Consider the following 17076-nt stretch of genomic DNA (forward strand, 5'->3'; position numbering starts at 1 on the left):
ACCAATTACTCTTTTCAAATCCGGGCTCAGTACTTAGGGCCCTTAGTCAGGGTTTCTTGATGATTATGATAGCACTGTTTGCACAGGGGAGGCTGGGCAATGATGAACAAATTAACTTAAATTTGGAGACATGGAAAGGCATACTGGGAAAATAAATTGGGAAATTTTGAAAACAATTTGGCAATGTGTATCACTGGTCTTAAAAAGAAATGCCTATGATCGCCACAAATCTATCCCAAAGAAACCATCTCAAAGGTGAACAAAGATATTTACTGAGTTATTTATAGCAATGCAGTTTTGGAAATAACATAGACATCGAGTGATGATGGGGTTATAATTAAATTAAAATAGGGTGCATCTCAAGATACACTATCATGCATAACACTTTTTTAATGTGAAGAAAACATTCTTATGGTATGATGCAAAGTGGAATAAAACAAGAAGCAAAATTAAATAAACAATTTGATTGAGGCCATGATGTGACTAGTGCCCGCCACCACCTCCAACCCCACGAGGTGGCAGCTTGTCATCTGAGGGCGAAGAGAAGCGATGCGCGTGTCCACACAGGGGCCCACGCTGGAGGGCACTGGCAGGCTTGCAGAAGTGCCAGGTAAGTCGATTACTACTGCTAATCAGAGCACAACCACCCGGTGAGCAAGAGCCAGAGGCCTGGGGACAGGCGCCACACCCTCTTTGATACGGTCCTCAGGAGCCAGGTATGTCACGAATCACGAAGAGATTTGAGGAGAGATGACCTGAGAGCAATAAGGAATAACCCCTTCTCTGCGAATCCCACCTGGCCTTTCAAAAGCCTCCACCTGACAGCATGGCCTGATGGAGAAGGTTCTGGAACCCTGGAACTGTAGGGTGCCAAGAGCAAGGCTGTAGTGCCAGTCCTTAGTTCCTAGCTCTCCGCGGAACCCACCCAGCGCTGTAGTTTACCTGCTGGACTCCAGAGAAAACGGTGCCCACCCAGACGTGTTTCTCACAAGCGAGCTTGCCACTTCCTGGCACTGGGTGGCGCCACTCTCAGCACCACTGAGCTGGGTTTATTTTCACAACCCACTTCCTGTTCCATCCTGGACCCTCCTCATGAGCTGGGGACAAAAGGAACCCTTTATCCAGACGCAGCTTCACAAGGGCAGCTTTTCCGGCTAATATTTTCCTGCCGTGTCCTCTAGGCCAAGCCTGGGTTCTGGAACTTACCCTGCCAGGAGGGCAGAAGATGAAGAGCAAAGCAGGAAGTGAACAGGGGCCAACCACCTCAGTTACAGCAGAGTGAGGCCCCCGGGGAGCAGGCGCAGGGTTTGAAGACCTGTTTTGCCAGCGAGAAAGAGATGGCTTTCATTCCTCAGTAAGGCGAAGATTCGCCTCGCGTCAGACTGACACGCGCCCCCCCAGAGCGCGCCGTGTTCCGTGTGCAGGAGAGAGCGACCTGAACGCGTGACTGCACTCACTCCAGCTGTCAGCCCACGGTCCCAGAAGTCTGGTGGGTCTAAAAAGTCCTCACTTAGGATACTTGGAAATGGGCTTAAAAGTCTTCCAGTCTACAATGATTCCAAGCAGAAAGGGTCATTTTCCAAGGATGTATTTGCCTGATTGTCTATGGCTAGCTTTCACACTTGTTTGCTTCCTTTTTTTTTTTTTTTATCCTCACCCGAGGACATTTTTCCGTTTTTTGTATAGGTAGAGTGGGAGGGAGAGAGAGAAAAACATCGACGTGAAAGGGACACATCGAGTGGCTGCCACCCGCACGACCAACCAGGGACAAACTGCAACCGAGGCACATGCCCCTAACGGGAACTGAACCCAGGACGACGCTGTAACTGCTGAGCAAAACCGGCCAGGGCTTTTTTTTTTTTTTTTTTTTTTGCTTTTTAAAGAGACAGGAAGGGAGAGGGAACTAGAGAAACACTGATGAGAGAGAATATTGACTGGCTGCCTCCTGCATGCCTCCCACCAGGGATTGGGCCCACAACCTGGGCATGTGCCCTGACCTGGAATCGAACCGGCAAACTCTTGGTGCATGGGTCAACACTCAACCACTGAGCCACACCAGCCAGGTTGTTTGCTTCCTTTTAACACAATTTTCTGTATGCCCACCAAATTCCAAATGCCAAGTGTTATTGCAAGGCCCTGGATACTGCAGTGCTCAGATGCATATTCATGGCATCCTGAAATTCCTGATGTAGTGGAGGATAAAGACAAGTCTACGGGAAACTACAATATTCTGCAACAAACTATGTGATGGGGGGCAAACCCCCATATGGGCTTGCTGTTTGCTTTCTGATCCTTCGCCCATTAGTAGCCAGCAAGTACCTGGAAAATGCAAAATTGTTTCATGATTAGTCAAAACCCATTTACAAGGTGAAATTGCTATTCTAATTTGTAGAACACATCCAAAGCCCATCGGCAAATACGTTTAGACTCTCTGCTGCCTGGGATGATCTGCTCATCTGTTCTCTGCACCCATAGATGGTAAGAGATTGCCCACATTTCAGATGTTTTAAAAATATCATTTTAGTGTTGAAAATTAAATGAAAACGCACTTAGGCATAGAAAAGAGGATGAGTCAAGTGTCTTGAAGAGTCCAGCTTTGGGAAATTGGTTCAGGATACAGATATGGTTAAATTCAAAGACATCTTGACCTGAAAAATGTTGACCTCCCTGACTTAGCAAAAAGAAAAAGAAAAAACCCTAAACCACAACTTGATTTTCAAAGTCAGTCCATACAAATATTCAATGCTTAAAGATGCCCCTCATAGTGTTACTTCATGATAGAAGAAATTGGCGACCTCAAGAGTCCGTTAATAGGAGAATGGTTACGTAACAATTATGTAGCCACTAAAGAGATATAAAAAGCTTTCACTGACTTGCAAAAGAAATGCTACTGATGCTAGGAAAAAAGCAAAATACAAAATAAAACTTTATTTTAAATAAGTCTTTTTTTTTAAAAAAAAAATTAAGGATAACAAAGACACCAGAATGCGAACAAAGGTGCCTCTGCATCGCTGAGATAGCTGTGACTCAGCGAATGAAATCTGGTGTCAGAACTTCGGATCAAATCCTGGCTTCACTACTTTCTACTTGACCTGCTTTGGGAAAATTAGTATTCTCTCTGAACTGTGCTTTCCTCTTCTGAAAAATGGGGCTCATAGCAATACCTGCCTCGTAAGACTGCTGTAAGAATTTTTTTAAATAATGGAGATTATTATTTATGCTAAGGGAAATAAGCCAGTCAGAGAAAGACAAATATCACATGATCTCACTTAAATGTGGAATCTAAAGAACAAACTAAACTGACGAACGAAATAGGTCCAGAGACATGGAAAAGTGGAACAGACTGACAGATCTCAGAGGGGCGGGGGTTGGGGGTGGGAGAATAGAAAGAAATTAACCAAAGAACATATGTGTATATATGCATTGCCCATGGACACAAACAATAGTGTGGGGAAGGCCTGGGGTGAGGCAGGGCTTGGGTGGAGGGGGAGCAGGAGGGAAAATGGGGGTATCTGTAATAGAATCAACAATAAAAAAATAACAACAGTAAAGAACATATAAGTGTTCAATAATGAAAGCAACTATGTGTATACATGTGATTAAACATTATGGGTGTATAATTTAAGAAGCTTTCCATAATTTAAATATACTATATATTGTATCAGAAAGAGACAGACATTATATACACTTAAATTTTGCAATTAAAATCAAATCAGAATCCCAGATGTCGAACTGCCTGGTAAAGCACTGTATTGGGCTTGGCAGGGGTTGTGGTGATTAATTTATCTGAGCAAGACTTATCTGCTGGTAAGGATCATTTCTTATCTTTTTAGAAAAGTTTTCAATAAAATAATGAGAGAGGAAAAATAAAATAAAAAGTTCTAAAGAAAAAAGATGAAGGAGATATGTCACCATACTGTAACTATCTCTAGAAGATACAGTTACAAGCATTTTTTAAATTCTTTATATTGTTCTGCACTTATTTTTATAATAAAGAGATGCTTTATTAATTACTAAAAGAAATAAAGACTATCACACCATTAGGCAGATATATTCATTCAGTATTTATTACGAGCCTGCTAGGTGTTGTTCCTACTGGCTCTAACCTAACCTTAAGCATTACCCTAACCCTGACTTTGGCAAAGCAATGCTAGGGGCATGAGGGACAAGTGACAGAACAAGACCCCTACTTCCAAGGGAAAGAAACTGCCATTTGCCATCAGCCCCTTCTGTGTGCCAAGGCCTGAGCTAGATGTGTGTTGTCATGTAACCTTCACCACCGCTGTGTTTGGTAATAGCTCCACGTCTCTTACAGGTGAGGAAATTCGTCAGCAAGCATGTGCGGCTCTCCTCCGAGGGAGGACTCTGGGGTTCATTCTTTCTGAGGGGGAATCCCCTGCAGTTTCCCAGGGTCAGCATTCTTCCTCAAGCCCCCTCCTTCTTTCTCTGCTATCCACAGTTCCACCCCCACAGCTCTGCTCTCTCCTAAGGGTCACATCGAAGACACGTGTGCAGGAGAAACAATAACCCCGCTCCCTCAGGAACCCGAATGTCCAAGGCTGGGCCCTTGATTTATTACCTAAGTCACTTTCTGGTTCCTGGAATTACCAGGGCTGCTTCTCATAGTTACTTCGTGACCACATGGTTTCCGCTTCTGACTGCCTAGGTTATTGTTCTCCAGGGGATCACAAATGCTTATCTCTGCACTTGAAACATCACGGCTGGCTCTCCCTCAGGCCCCCACACTTGCTTTTCCTAAGATTTCCAGAACCCCCTGCCCCTCGGCCCATCACGACTATGCTGGCACAGCCCTGTCTAGTCCAGCAGTGGCATGGTTCAAGGAAGGGGACCAACTTCCAAGTGTGGATCAGCTGATGGCTAACTAATGTCAGAATCCTGCTTCTGACGGCAGAGCTGTGCAGAGACAGAACCAGGCAGGTGACTGAGTGAAACATCCAGACTGAAGGAAGCTGAACAGGAAAACCATCCCTAGTACACAGCAGAGACCCCACCACCGCCACCACCGCCACCACCAATCCAGACTTTAAATTCAGGGTCCTTGCTGTTGACAGTCATTTACTCATCTCTTTAAATAGTTTCCACAGTCTTAAGTACTCTTGCTTTTTTACTGCATCTCTTGATGTAATTTGATCACTAGCGCATACTTAACTATCATCTGCAGATGAACATAATGAACAGTGCTCACTGGTATAACACTGAATGCAAACACAGGCGGGAGGAAGTCTAGGGTTCCCCACTCCACCTCCATTGTCCTGCTCATCCATAGTCACCATCGCTGCCTGGGCCAGCAAAAACCCAGGTGTGAGGCAACCACCATCTGCATTTCCCACATGTATCAACTTTCACACTTAGAATGCTGAGAGAACCTTAGAGAAGAAGGTCTGATGCTCAGGTAGTGGCTGCTCACTGTCATTACACCTGTCTGGCCCCTAATCTCCTTACCACCCTCTTTCAACGTCCTGTTCCAATCCAATCCTTAGCCCATCCTTCAGACTCCACCTTTCTACTCTGCCCAAATGCATCCCCTGCACTCCATTACTCCTGCCTCCTTCACTCTGACCTCATCCCGCCTATGGATTAAAGCTCAGGCTCTGGTGCCAGAACACCTGGCTCTACATCACTGGCTGTGTGTGCACAGGTAAGTTACCTAACCTCTCCGAGCCTGGTTTCCTCATATGTAAAATGGGAATAATAATACCCCTCTCAAAGTGCTGTGAGAATTAAGTTAATACATGCAAACTACTCATCAAAGTGCAATAATGTTGGTTAAAAATAAGAGTAATGACTTACTAGATCAGGTCCAGAAGTAGGAAGCAATACGTGCTTCCTCCCTGCCCCCAAAATTATGTTTGAAGATTCATCCAAGGTGTTGTATAATAGTTCAAAAAAGTTAGTCACCAAAAACTACATATGACACAATATCATTTTTATAAAGTTCAAAAACAAGCAAAACTACACAATATATTTTTTATGAAAACGTGTGGTAAACTATACCAAACATAAAAGAAGGGTAAACACAAAACTCAGAATAGTGAATATTTTGGGGGAATGGAAAGGGGACCATGGTGGGGAGTAGTCACAGGTAGCTTCAAGAGCAGAGGTGACATTTTGCTCATGAAGTTGGGGGTGGGTGGGGTCTCAGGTGTTCATTACATTACTATTATACTTCATAACTTACATATACATTTATTCCTTCATATACAGCAAACATTACTATATGTGTGTATATATATTATTACTATTGTTATTATTGAGCTCCTTCAGGAGGAAGACTAATAAGTATTGAGTGCCTGGGTACTACAAAGAGATTGCCAGATAATTTCTTCACAACATGCTTGTGAGATGGACATTCTTCTCCCAAATTAAACTGGACTAAGAAATGCTGAGTAATATGCCCAAGGTCTCACCCTGTGCCAAATATCTTCCATTTACCCCTCCAAATCCATTCTCTATCGTCTCCCCTCTACGTGGTGCCCTGGGAGGCTGACCCACGTGGACCCTGCCACTTGGATTCAGTTTCATTCAGTCGATGACAAATAGTGATAGGAGGCCAGAGAATAGGAGGACAGTGAAATAAGAGTGTTTCCCTTGTCTTATCATGCAATCCCGAGTGGCTGGCACCTCTCTACCAAAGGCCACGGTTCCTGTCAGCCCTCTCCCTCCAGATTCTAGGCACTGCTCCCCATGTTCTCCTCCAGACCCAGAGGGGGTACTGACTCCCCTCTCTGCTGTTTCAAGACCTGGGGTAACTTGGAAATTCAAACCTTGTTGATTTCCCTGTTCCCTGCCTGCATCACTGTAGACTGTCCCTTCACTCGTGTCTCTGAGATTACCCAGGTTGAATGGTCATGTGTTTCCTGACTGAGAAGGGGGCAGCTGTGACCTGAACCCCCATGTCCTCTGTCCATCCTAACATGCCTCTTTTCCCCTTGCTGGGAAGGTGTGCACGGCCCCAGTGAAGGTGACCACTCACACCAGTAGTTACTATTATGACGTTATGTTCCTTAGCAGCGGAGTAGAACACTATTTGCTCTTTAGGGCTTGTGTTCTGCACAGCTAACAACAGGGACGCAACTGATATTGTTCAGAAATTTGTGTTGAGTGTGGGAAATGTAATAGAAATGATAAACCCTCTACACATAAGCAACAAAATAAATTAAAAATGGATATTAAAAGGTATAAGTTTTAGGCCAATGGTCCTGTTTCCTGAACTTCCCATCACTGCTCCCTGTACCCTCCTTGAATGGATGATCCCAGAGCAAATCAGGACACTGGCAATACATCTCCACGGGCCGTTACACGAGACACGTTTAGTGAGGACGGCGCGGACAGCCGGGGCTCTCTCGTGCTGAATATAGTGGTAGGAAACCCTGGCAGTTTTACCTCCTCATCTTTTAACTGTCTTTTTAACTCTCTGCTTATTTCTATTTTTCTGGTGATGCTGCACAAAGACAGTGCTGGCAATAAGCCCAATCTATCGTTGACTGAAATCAGTAGAACGAGAGCAAATGTTATCAAATAATAAGCTGTGAATATTGGCACTTTGGTTTGATTGGCATTGCAGAATATCTCATCTTAATTTCTTGCCCTCTTTCCTCACCAATACGACACCTGCATATTCCTTGCCAGAACCCCGAGCATCTCAGCTGCACTGCTGAGAGCAGAGTTAAGGGGCAGAGACGTCAAGTTGCTAACAATCGGTGCCCTTAGGAGCAGCAGAAAGAAAATCATGACAAAGCAGGGTAACAATGATGATAAAAAGAAAGGATTCAATGCAATAAAAATGGCCCAGGATTTCTTTACTAGATACTTAGCAATTCCTACTTCAAGCATATGGTCAACTCTAATAATCACTGTGGGTAGATTATCCACACTGTGAGCTCTGCCTGGGCCATTGTTCACTCTCCGTCTAGATTTTATATCCTGTCTCTCAGTTTCTAGGGACATTCATCAGCTGCTTGTATCTGAGTGTTTCCTTTCCACTCCTTTCATGTACTAGTAACTGCAAGCAGACAGCGGGCCAGAAAACGGAAAAAGCTAGATAAGCGTAGGATTGATGACAGTCAGAAAAGATAACACAAAAACTCACCAAGATCCCTATCCAGGCCCGAGCTCATCACTGGCGCTCGATAAATATTTGTGAATTGAGTGAAAAGAGTTGTTAGGAAATTGAATTAGAAGACTATTAAGGCATCTTTCTACCCTGGTGTTCTATAATTCCTCAGCACGAAATGATAGAAAGTTTGGAGAAGACCCAGAAGGCATATGCTCAGACTTATCAGGAACACGACAGGGAAGTTGGAAAGGACTCATCTCAGGCTAAGATGGACCCCAAAACAGTAACTAGGACTGTTTGAAATTGTCACATCCAGCATGATCCTTGGTCCCAGGTGAAGCCCCCAAATTCCCACCCAGGATCCAGGGGGACTAGAAATCAGTCTTCTTGGGATTTTAGGTGCAGACAAGATCTGAAGTGAAACTCTAGGCCTTAACTTATTTAGGGAGCCTGAAAAGAGAGTGTTTGTTGGTGGGGTAGTAATATTCTGTTTTGAGGTCCTAGATTTTATGATGTATGTTTTTTACAACATTATAGAAACACACAATTCAGGGCAGGAAAGCTTCTTAGAAATGGTCTGATCCAGCCTCCAGACCAGTGGAGGAATTCTTCCTACAGCATCCCTGACAGGTCATCCAGTCTCCAGTGACGGGAAGCTCACTTTCTCCAGAGGCAGCGGCACTACTGCTGGACAGCTCCCACATGGGCAACCTCACTTGAGTCCCGAGTCCTGGTATCTTTAACTTCCACCCATCAATGTGGCAGAGACTAAGCCTATTCCCTGCTCCTTGGGGCAGCTCTCATGACACCTTCTATTTTCACTCCTTCCAGAAAATGTCCTTCAATCCTTCAACTGCAGAGACACAGTTTGTGATCCCTCAACGTGCCGCTCCCTGACGATACTCTCTAACTGGTCGTAGTTCTTAAAATACAGCTGGCAGAGTTCAATGCTACAGAGTTGAATGCAGTGGTCCAGACACGGCCTGGCTTTCACAGAGGATAGTGGCACTATTTCCTCCCATTCATTTCTAAATTATCACCACCATCTGTTTAATCATCAATTCTAGAATGGTGCCTGAAAATGGCCATCAAGTTAAATTTATCAGGAACAAGAAAGGGAAGTTGGAAGGACTTATCTCTGCCTAAGATGGATCCCAAAAGATCCTCTTTCATTCCTTCCTGGTCCTTATTTGCTTGTCTTCTGCTTGTCGGTTCATCTCCTATGCTCCCAGCACTGCCCCTTATGGTTACTGGTCTGGCACTGGGTAGGGAAAAGCCAGTTTTTCCCTAACCTTATCACAATATCTCTTCCTTGTCACCATGACTCCCCAATCTGCCTGGCACAGGAAAACTCTAAAATTTTGGTAAAGAAAGAAAGAGTAAGTGCATGTCAAGTGTAGCCTACAGACGATACACCAGTGTGTAGAGCATACTCCACCACCACAGGAGCCTCCTGGACCACGACCCTGAACCGTTCATTCCTTCTCATCAGTACCATCCACCTAATCTAGCTGTTCATGTTCAGTCCCTTCTTTCTCAAAGCCGCAGCTCAGGGGAACAGCAGCAAACACTATCTGACCTGCTCCCTCTTCAGTTTCCCTCCCCACACTTCACTATCTTTAGAACAGTTCTAGAATATTCCAGGTTTTGTTTCCAACAGTCATCACATGTGACATTGTAGCCAGCAGAACTAGAAAGGGATGGGGTGGGCGGGGCTAGTTGGAAAACTCTGCAGCCTGCCAGGTACCCACACTCCTGGTGAATGCGGGCCGCTCGGGAGAGAGGCAGCGAGCATCTCAGAACAATTCTTCCCACCGAAAGCAGCAACAGGATTCTTGCCTCCCACCTGCCAGGACCTGTGAAGAACCTTCTCCGTTCTCAAGAGCACAGGGTGCAATGTCTGTGACCACTCTCTGGGAGGCAGAGGGCCTGCCTCTAGTATATTCCTCCCATGATAATGTGCTGCTCCTCCTTTTTCATGACCTTCCTCTCAGCCCCTCTGGGGTTTCATTCCGCTTCACCCAGCGGAAGTTTTTTTCCTTTTTAATTGCTTCCAATCTGTTTTATCCCATCTCTACTTAACAAGTCAGAATAAAGAGAAGTGTTCTTCCAACTCTTTCACCTTCTATTCTACAGAAAAGATGAGCATGCATTAGCTGCAGAGATGTGATAAACGTACCGCAAAGAACAAGAATATACCCTTCCTATCCCCAGGGATGCCAATTTCTTTTGGCTCTAAAAGAACGAGGAGTCCATTATGGGTCCCCATGAAAACTTTTCTTGTAAATTGATTTAGAAACTCCTGGTTTTATGGCTGTGAGTGTACCTGGGAAAGGTGCTTTTAAAACTGCTTAGCCCCTGAATGGCTAAATTGCCTTGCTCAGTCGTGGGTTATTTAGTCCATCTCCTTACCTCCAAGACTGATGGGAATACGTCTACTGAATAAAGACCTGCACCAAAAAAGTTTTCTATTCTGTTCTTCAGCTCAAAGTCTTATGTACAAAGTTTAGAGGTTCTTCTTTGAATATTATCTGAATTCTTTTTGTTGGAGCTTAAGACCTTTTGTCTTTTTTCTGGTCCCCAGTGGATATCATAAAGAAACAAAAAACAAAAAACCAGACACTATTCGATGTCTATTTGTTCACAGCCTTCTGCTTGGAGCTGAGGGCTCAGCATTCTATTCGACATCCTTCCAAGCATTTGATGCCTGCTCCTAAATACCCATTACCACCTGCCCATCACCATCCACCAACCTTTACCTCTGCCTCCCCTGTAACTCTTCCAGATGTAGTGTTTGCCTCACCTGACACTTGCTTCAAGAACTTAATCAGCATGTTCAAGAATTATCCAGGGTTGTCCAGCAACGGCAGTGCTGAATATATAGCTCCTCTTTATAATTTACTAATTCTCCTATAAAATGCACAGATACAAGATGAAGATTCTGAAAGCCCCAAGCGCTACTTCTTATTTGCCACAGCAAACACTTGCCAGTTCCGGCCCCACTAAGAGACAGAGAACAGAGTGCTCACCTCCGAGAGGATACGGAGAGCCCTGGGCATCAGTCAGGAGGACTCAGTTCTGGGCTGAGCTCTGCCACTCACACACACCCGCCACACACACACACACACACACACACACACACACACCCCTCTCTTGCCATCTCAACCCTGCTCCCTAAGCAGACCTCAACACGTATCTACCTGGATTACTTCCAGGGCTCTTCTGGCTCTCACCTTCTATGATGCTCTGATTAGGCAGAGACTTCTCCTCTCCCTCTTTAAAATAATACACACACACACACCCCATAAATATACCATGTTCTTGACATGTTTCCATCAACCTCTATGGCCAATAGCACTTAGAAACACTCAGAAACCAGTGTTTTTCAACCTTTCTATTTTATTATCATCATCCCTTACTACAAAAAAAGACTTGCTATACTTTTTTCCTTAATTGTCCACCCAATGAAAATTTAATACTACAAATACACTATATATCTGTTTACATCCTGTATGTAGAGCTGTGCTTAATGCATAAAAAAGCAAGTTCTTTTGCTGTCCCCACAAACCAATCCCCCTTGGTGGCACTGTTACCCCCGTTGAAAACATATGACTAGGCTGAGCTGAACGCAGCCTCTTAGTGATACAAGTGGAGTTATTTGACCCAAACTCCAAAAGCCACAAATATATTCACAAGCCACGGGTTTCAAAAATAATCCAGTACACAAGCCACAGTGTAATCAGTTAGAGCTCCCATTTTCCCAAAGTAAACAGTAGCGTCCCAGTCCTCCTCCCAGGCCACCTTTCCGGCTCCAGGCCCTGTCCTGTCCCCTTGGCCTGGGACCTTCACCTCTGCTCACAGATGCCCCTTTCAGCTCCCACTGCATTCCTATGAATCCCAGAGGTAACGATGGGAATGAGACGAACAATGGCTGATGATGATCCAGGAATAATTAGAATCCACTGCAAAGGCAGAAGCAACCCTGGCGTCTGGCAGGGATGGAGGCTCATTTCCAACTCCCTTGCATTAGCCCGGATCCCCTCCCCGCCCCCTGCAGGACATGCCCCTTCACCTTACCTTGGCACGCTGGCCAAATAGGTCACGAGTTTCCGTAGGTCTTCCTGTCTTATTCTGTCATGATTGCTGCGAGCAGGGAAGGTCAGGATGGGTCCACCTCGCTTATCACGGCCCCCTGCAGGGAGGGACAGGAGTGAGTTTAAGAAAACCAGCCCGCCAGTACGCTGCAGAGGAAAAAGACTTCATTCGTCTGAGTGCTGGATGAAACGGGCAGGAATATGGTGCCCAGAGCAATCTGGTCACTGCCTAACACGGGGGCGTGGGATTTGGATGTGGTAACAGCGTGTGATATTGGACAGGTCTTTTGCCTTCTCTGATGCCTCATCTGCAAAATGCAGATGAAAATAAAAATGACCACATTACGGGATTGCTGCAAGGATGGACGATGGCACATGGGGAAGCACTTTGAAAAGCAGAGCTCTTTGCAAATGGGAAAGGACAATGATGGTGGTATAACTGTTCTCATTGAGAAAATAAGCCGCTAAAAGTGCTATGGTCTTTGGGAATTTTGCCGCCAACTCACTTCTCTTTGCAGGGCTCTGTGAGGTGGGAGTACTCAGGACTGACTACCGCGGTGCGAGCCCTTGAAGGTCCACCGGGCAGCCCTGCTGCGAGGTTTCTAGGTTCGTAGAAAAGACATTACGTGTTTTCTACACAGCCCAGGGCCCACCTGCTGCTGGAGGAGCACATGCATCTTAATTGGAAACAAGGACACTCATGGTCTTAATCACTACAAAGGCACTGTACACACTATGGTTACAAATGTTTTCTAAATATCGCATTTTTTTAAAAGCTGGAAGGAGTACAGTGAAACGATGTTATTAGAAGGCTGGGATTTTACATGATTGCTTTTCCTTTCCTCTCTTTTCTAAACTTCCCATTCACTGTTTACTCCCTGATTTCAAATTGTATTCATTAACGGGCACTCTGATTAGGAAGCAGGGCTGTTCCTCAGGAGAGTCAGGTGGGGCGAAGCCATGGTGCAGCAACCATGACCTTAAGCCACTGACTACTGCAAAGGACCCCTGTGCCGTGGCCACAGACCCCCATCCCATACGCTTGCCAGGCAGCCTCAGAGCCTCAGCCCTCCGAACGGGGTCCCAAGGGAAACCAACGCCGGAGGGAGGGGAGGTTGGCCTGGCCATCCTCAACCCTGGGAAACACTTGGAGCTCAGCACTTGGAACAAGGATCTCATCCAAGGAAAGGCAGACCGTCCAAGGGCCCCATTCACGTGTGAGTTCATGAGCAATGCTTCCTGTGACTGTGGGGCCCTGAGGTCACACAAACAGAGGGGGCTCAACAAAGAAAACCTAGCCCACCCCAGAACACCCCTGGAGAGGAAACAAGGGGGCTGCAACGACAAAAGGGTTAAACAAGATCAGGGCCACTGAGCGATCTGCTCGGACGAAAAAATGTTTCCACACTAACCGTCCCCGCCCCCCCCAGCCCCACACCAGGCAGCATTGAGCAGATATACCACAGAGTTGAAGCCAAGCCCCCAGCTCTCGACTTTCCAAACCATGGATCCTGGTTCTTTATACAAATAACCACCCCAACTCGTCTGCCCTGGAAATAGTCCACATCCCCCAACAGCCTTCCACATCAAGAAACGGAAGCAGAGGGCTGTACGGAAGTCTTCCTGGGAGCTGGGAGGTTCTCCCACACCCTCCACCTTTCCCTCCAGCCTTGACGTCTCCCTAAGGATTTTCACTCAGCTGCTGCCTTCCTTCCTGACCTTCCACGGGGGTGTTAAGAGGAGAGCCCTGGGAACCAGGGGAGCAGGGCTGGGCAGATGGGCAACACTAACTCGGGGGTTTGGAGGGCTGTTGGCAGTGTCCTTCCTGAGCCAGAGCCAGTTCTGGCCTTGGAGACAGACGGTTCACAAAGTAACGGCTGGAGAAGGTTCCAGAGAGCGGGGGGCGGAGCCCAAGGCAGTACAATCCCCTCCCTTCAGGAAGTATGGATAGGAAGTCAAGAAGGGCAGCAGGATCAAGCCAGGTATTTTTCAGAGAGAAGAGAACCTTACATGACTGTAGGAAGAAGAGGAGGAACAAACACAGAGGAAGAGAATCATTAGGCCAGAAAGAAGGGGTCCTGCCTTCTCTGTGGCTGATAGAACTCAAGGAGGGAGGAGAAAACAGATCACTACAGAGAGGGAGGAGCTCCGCCTGCATGGGGGGCACAGTTTTTAGGTGAAATAGGAGATGAGGTCACTGCCAAGGAGTCAGGGTCCGCTTGAGGTGCTGGGAGAGAGGTGAAATGGGCCCTCACTGGCGAGTGTCCCGGAGAATAAAGAACAGGACAGGGTATGATATGGGCTTCAGGGAAGGTGGCAGGCCACTGGGGCATCGTGTGGGCTCTGTAGAAAGGCCTGGCTGTGGAGGCCACGCCAGGCTGAACCTGCGTGAAGCAGAACAGAGCTAAGGCCTGGAGTGAGAGGAGTGGACCACCGCGGGGAGGAAACATCCCGCTGGGTATGAGTTCCCAGAGCAGACGGGACGGCATGTGTTTTGTGCATCTGCTATCCACATGCTGGACAATGCAACTGATAGGGGCTTATCAGGAAGGGTCAAAGGTAAGAGCCGTAGGCCACAGACAGACATGTCAAGGGTCAAGGTCTTGGATGTGCACAGCCATGGGAGGGAGGGAGAGGACTTTGTTGCCAAGGAGGCTGAGCAGCCACAAAGCTGTACAATCTGGTCCATAACTGACATGGTGCTGAAGTAACAGAGGGGGATAAGCAGAGATGAAAAACCAGAACCCCTGCTAAAGTCAGGGTGCATCATAGAAGTGGGTCCCAGAGGTGGTGGCAGTTAGGATCTTCCAAAGCACCATTCCCTTACTCATCAAGTACCTGCTATGTGTCTGCTCGTGCAAGGCTTTGGTGACAGAAGCTACAGAATAGGAATGTAGCGAATAAAGGAGGAAATGGTTTGATGTCCTAGAAATGGCACTGATCCCCTTCCACAGAGGCAGGGCAATCAGGGCTGGGGAGGAGGCAAGGCCAAAGGAGGGCAAGTTAAGACTTCCCTGGCTGAGGTGGAGGAGAAGGGTGCTTATATTTTTCAGGGGGAGTCAGGCTCCAATCAGGGTAAGCAGTTCAGGGTAGTTTTGAGGGAAGACAAGAAAACTATATCTAAAGAAGCATACCAAAATTTGCTCCATGTAACTTTAGTTCTGCAAGGTGTTAATGGATAACGCGATATTTGTAAGGGAGTGAGGTTGTTCTGGAGTTTGGGAAATGTTCTGTGCTTGTTGGGTATGCACTTTAATGAACATGGCAGCCCTCCAAGAGGGGGGCTATAATATGCAGTATTTTCCAAACTGATCTGAGAGTAGAGCCCCTTTTTCTTTTTTGAGGATCACCTCCTAGGACTGTTGCTCCATGGAACACACTTGGAGCGACACAGGACTAGAGCACCAACGACGGTGCCACAGCAGCGTGGTTTCCCTGGGAACAATGTTGCTGCTATCACCCACTGCGATGTCGGTGGGAGATGAGGAGGCTGAGAGGGACATCAGGAGGTGGCCTGAGGAGGGTGTGAGTGTACATGAAGATAATAGGGGTGCAGTGGGCCCTGCACAAGAAGGCTGCATAAAAGGGACAGTGGGTATTGCGAGTGGGAGGCATAACACAAAGGCAGCGGAGAGAGGGCAAAGGGGAGGTTGTGAATGACGGAGCGGATGGAGCCTGGCTGGACCGACAAAGGCTACGTGAGGCAGTCGCGGATCCCGTCACACACACGTGCACACGCCCACACACAGAAGCTGCGGGCTGCACCGGATTATTCCAAATGTGCGTTCCCATGGCAGCACGGCGTTCCTGTACCCTGCCACGCCGGGGGCACCAGCACCGGAGGGCGGGCACCATCGACAGTTTTGTTTCTCTGCTCACCACCTTCCTGCAGTGCTTTCTTCTCAGAAAGACATGCAACCACTACACTGCGTTATTTAATTCTAGGGTTCCTTACTTCGTCTTATTTTTGTGTTTTGTCTTCTAAAAGCTCAGGATACAAGGAGCCTTTTTTATTTGCTTTTTGTTTTCTTAGATGCAGGCAGTCATCTCCCTGGTACCCTCAGCGTCCCTCCCAGGCACGGAGAGACAATGTTCCCTACGCCCTTGTGCACACGAATAAGACTTACCCCAGGCAGCTTGGCCGACAGCGACCTGCACACCCCCACCCCCTGGGTCCTGCTCTGGGAAGCCTCGACCTGCTTCATGCCGGCTAACTGCTTTCCTGGCGCCTTGCTTCTAGGTGCTGTATCAGGACAACTGCCTAGACTTTGACTTTTTCTTTTTATCTTCACCTGAGGATATTTTTCTATTTATCTTCAGGTAGAGAAAGAGGGAGAGCAAGGAAGAGAGAGAAATATTGATGTGAGAGGGGCACATCGACTGGTTGCCTCCCTCACAACCCCGACCAGGGCCCAGGACAAACCACAACCGAGGTATGTGCCCTTGGCTGGAATCAAACCCTGGACTTATTGGTCCATAGGCCGATGCTCTACCGCTGAGTCAAACCGGCCAGGGCATAACTGCCTATACTTTGGAAGCTCTTTTCTAGGGCTGGCTGGGCTCTGCCCCAGAAATCCGATTGAATCACGTGGAAAAAATAAACCATGAAGAATCAAGCAAAAAGTCGCCATGTCCAAGTTTACCATGTCTGCATTCATATACCCCAAACCGATGTGGAACAAGGTGGGGCTTGAAGACTATGCATTAAAGCCAGGAAGGCCTCCTGGAGGAAGCAAAGTGGGAACTGACCTGGAAAGGGGAAGAGAGGCTCAGACTGGAAGAAGGTACTGGAGGTAGAGGAAGCACCAGGCATGAGAGAATGAGAGGGCTGGCAGGACACCCAGAAGACAAGGAGACATCGAGTTGAATAGGCTCAGGCCGTAAAGAAGAGGAAAAGATCCAGTT

The 17076-nt window shown here is 46.9% G+C and overlaps 1 protein-coding gene across 3 annotated transcripts in view; it reads right to left on the minus strand.

The window, feature by feature from the left end:
- The window catches only part of KALRN (kalirin RhoGEF kinase), a 593373-nt gene that overhangs the window by 449512 nt on the left and 126785 nt on the right, over positions 1 to 17076 (minus strand). For all 3 annotated transcript variants that reach the window (XM_036242841.1, XM_036242843.1, XM_036242842.1), the window contains exon 3: positions 12155 to 12269. In XM_036242841.1, coding sequence (XP_036098734.1) covers positions 12155 to 12269 — 115 coding nt within the window. The remainder of the gene's footprint in view (positions 1 to 12154; positions 12270 to 17076) is intronic.

The sequence above is a fragment of the Molossus molossus genome, unplaced genomic scaffold (genome assembly GCF_014108415.1).
Source record: "Molossus molossus isolate mMolMol1 unplaced genomic scaffold, mMolMol1.p scaffold_m16_p_5, whole genome shotgun sequence".
In the NCBI taxonomy this organism is placed as follows: Eukaryota; Metazoa; Chordata; class Mammalia; order Chiroptera; family Molossidae; genus Molossus; species Molossus molossus.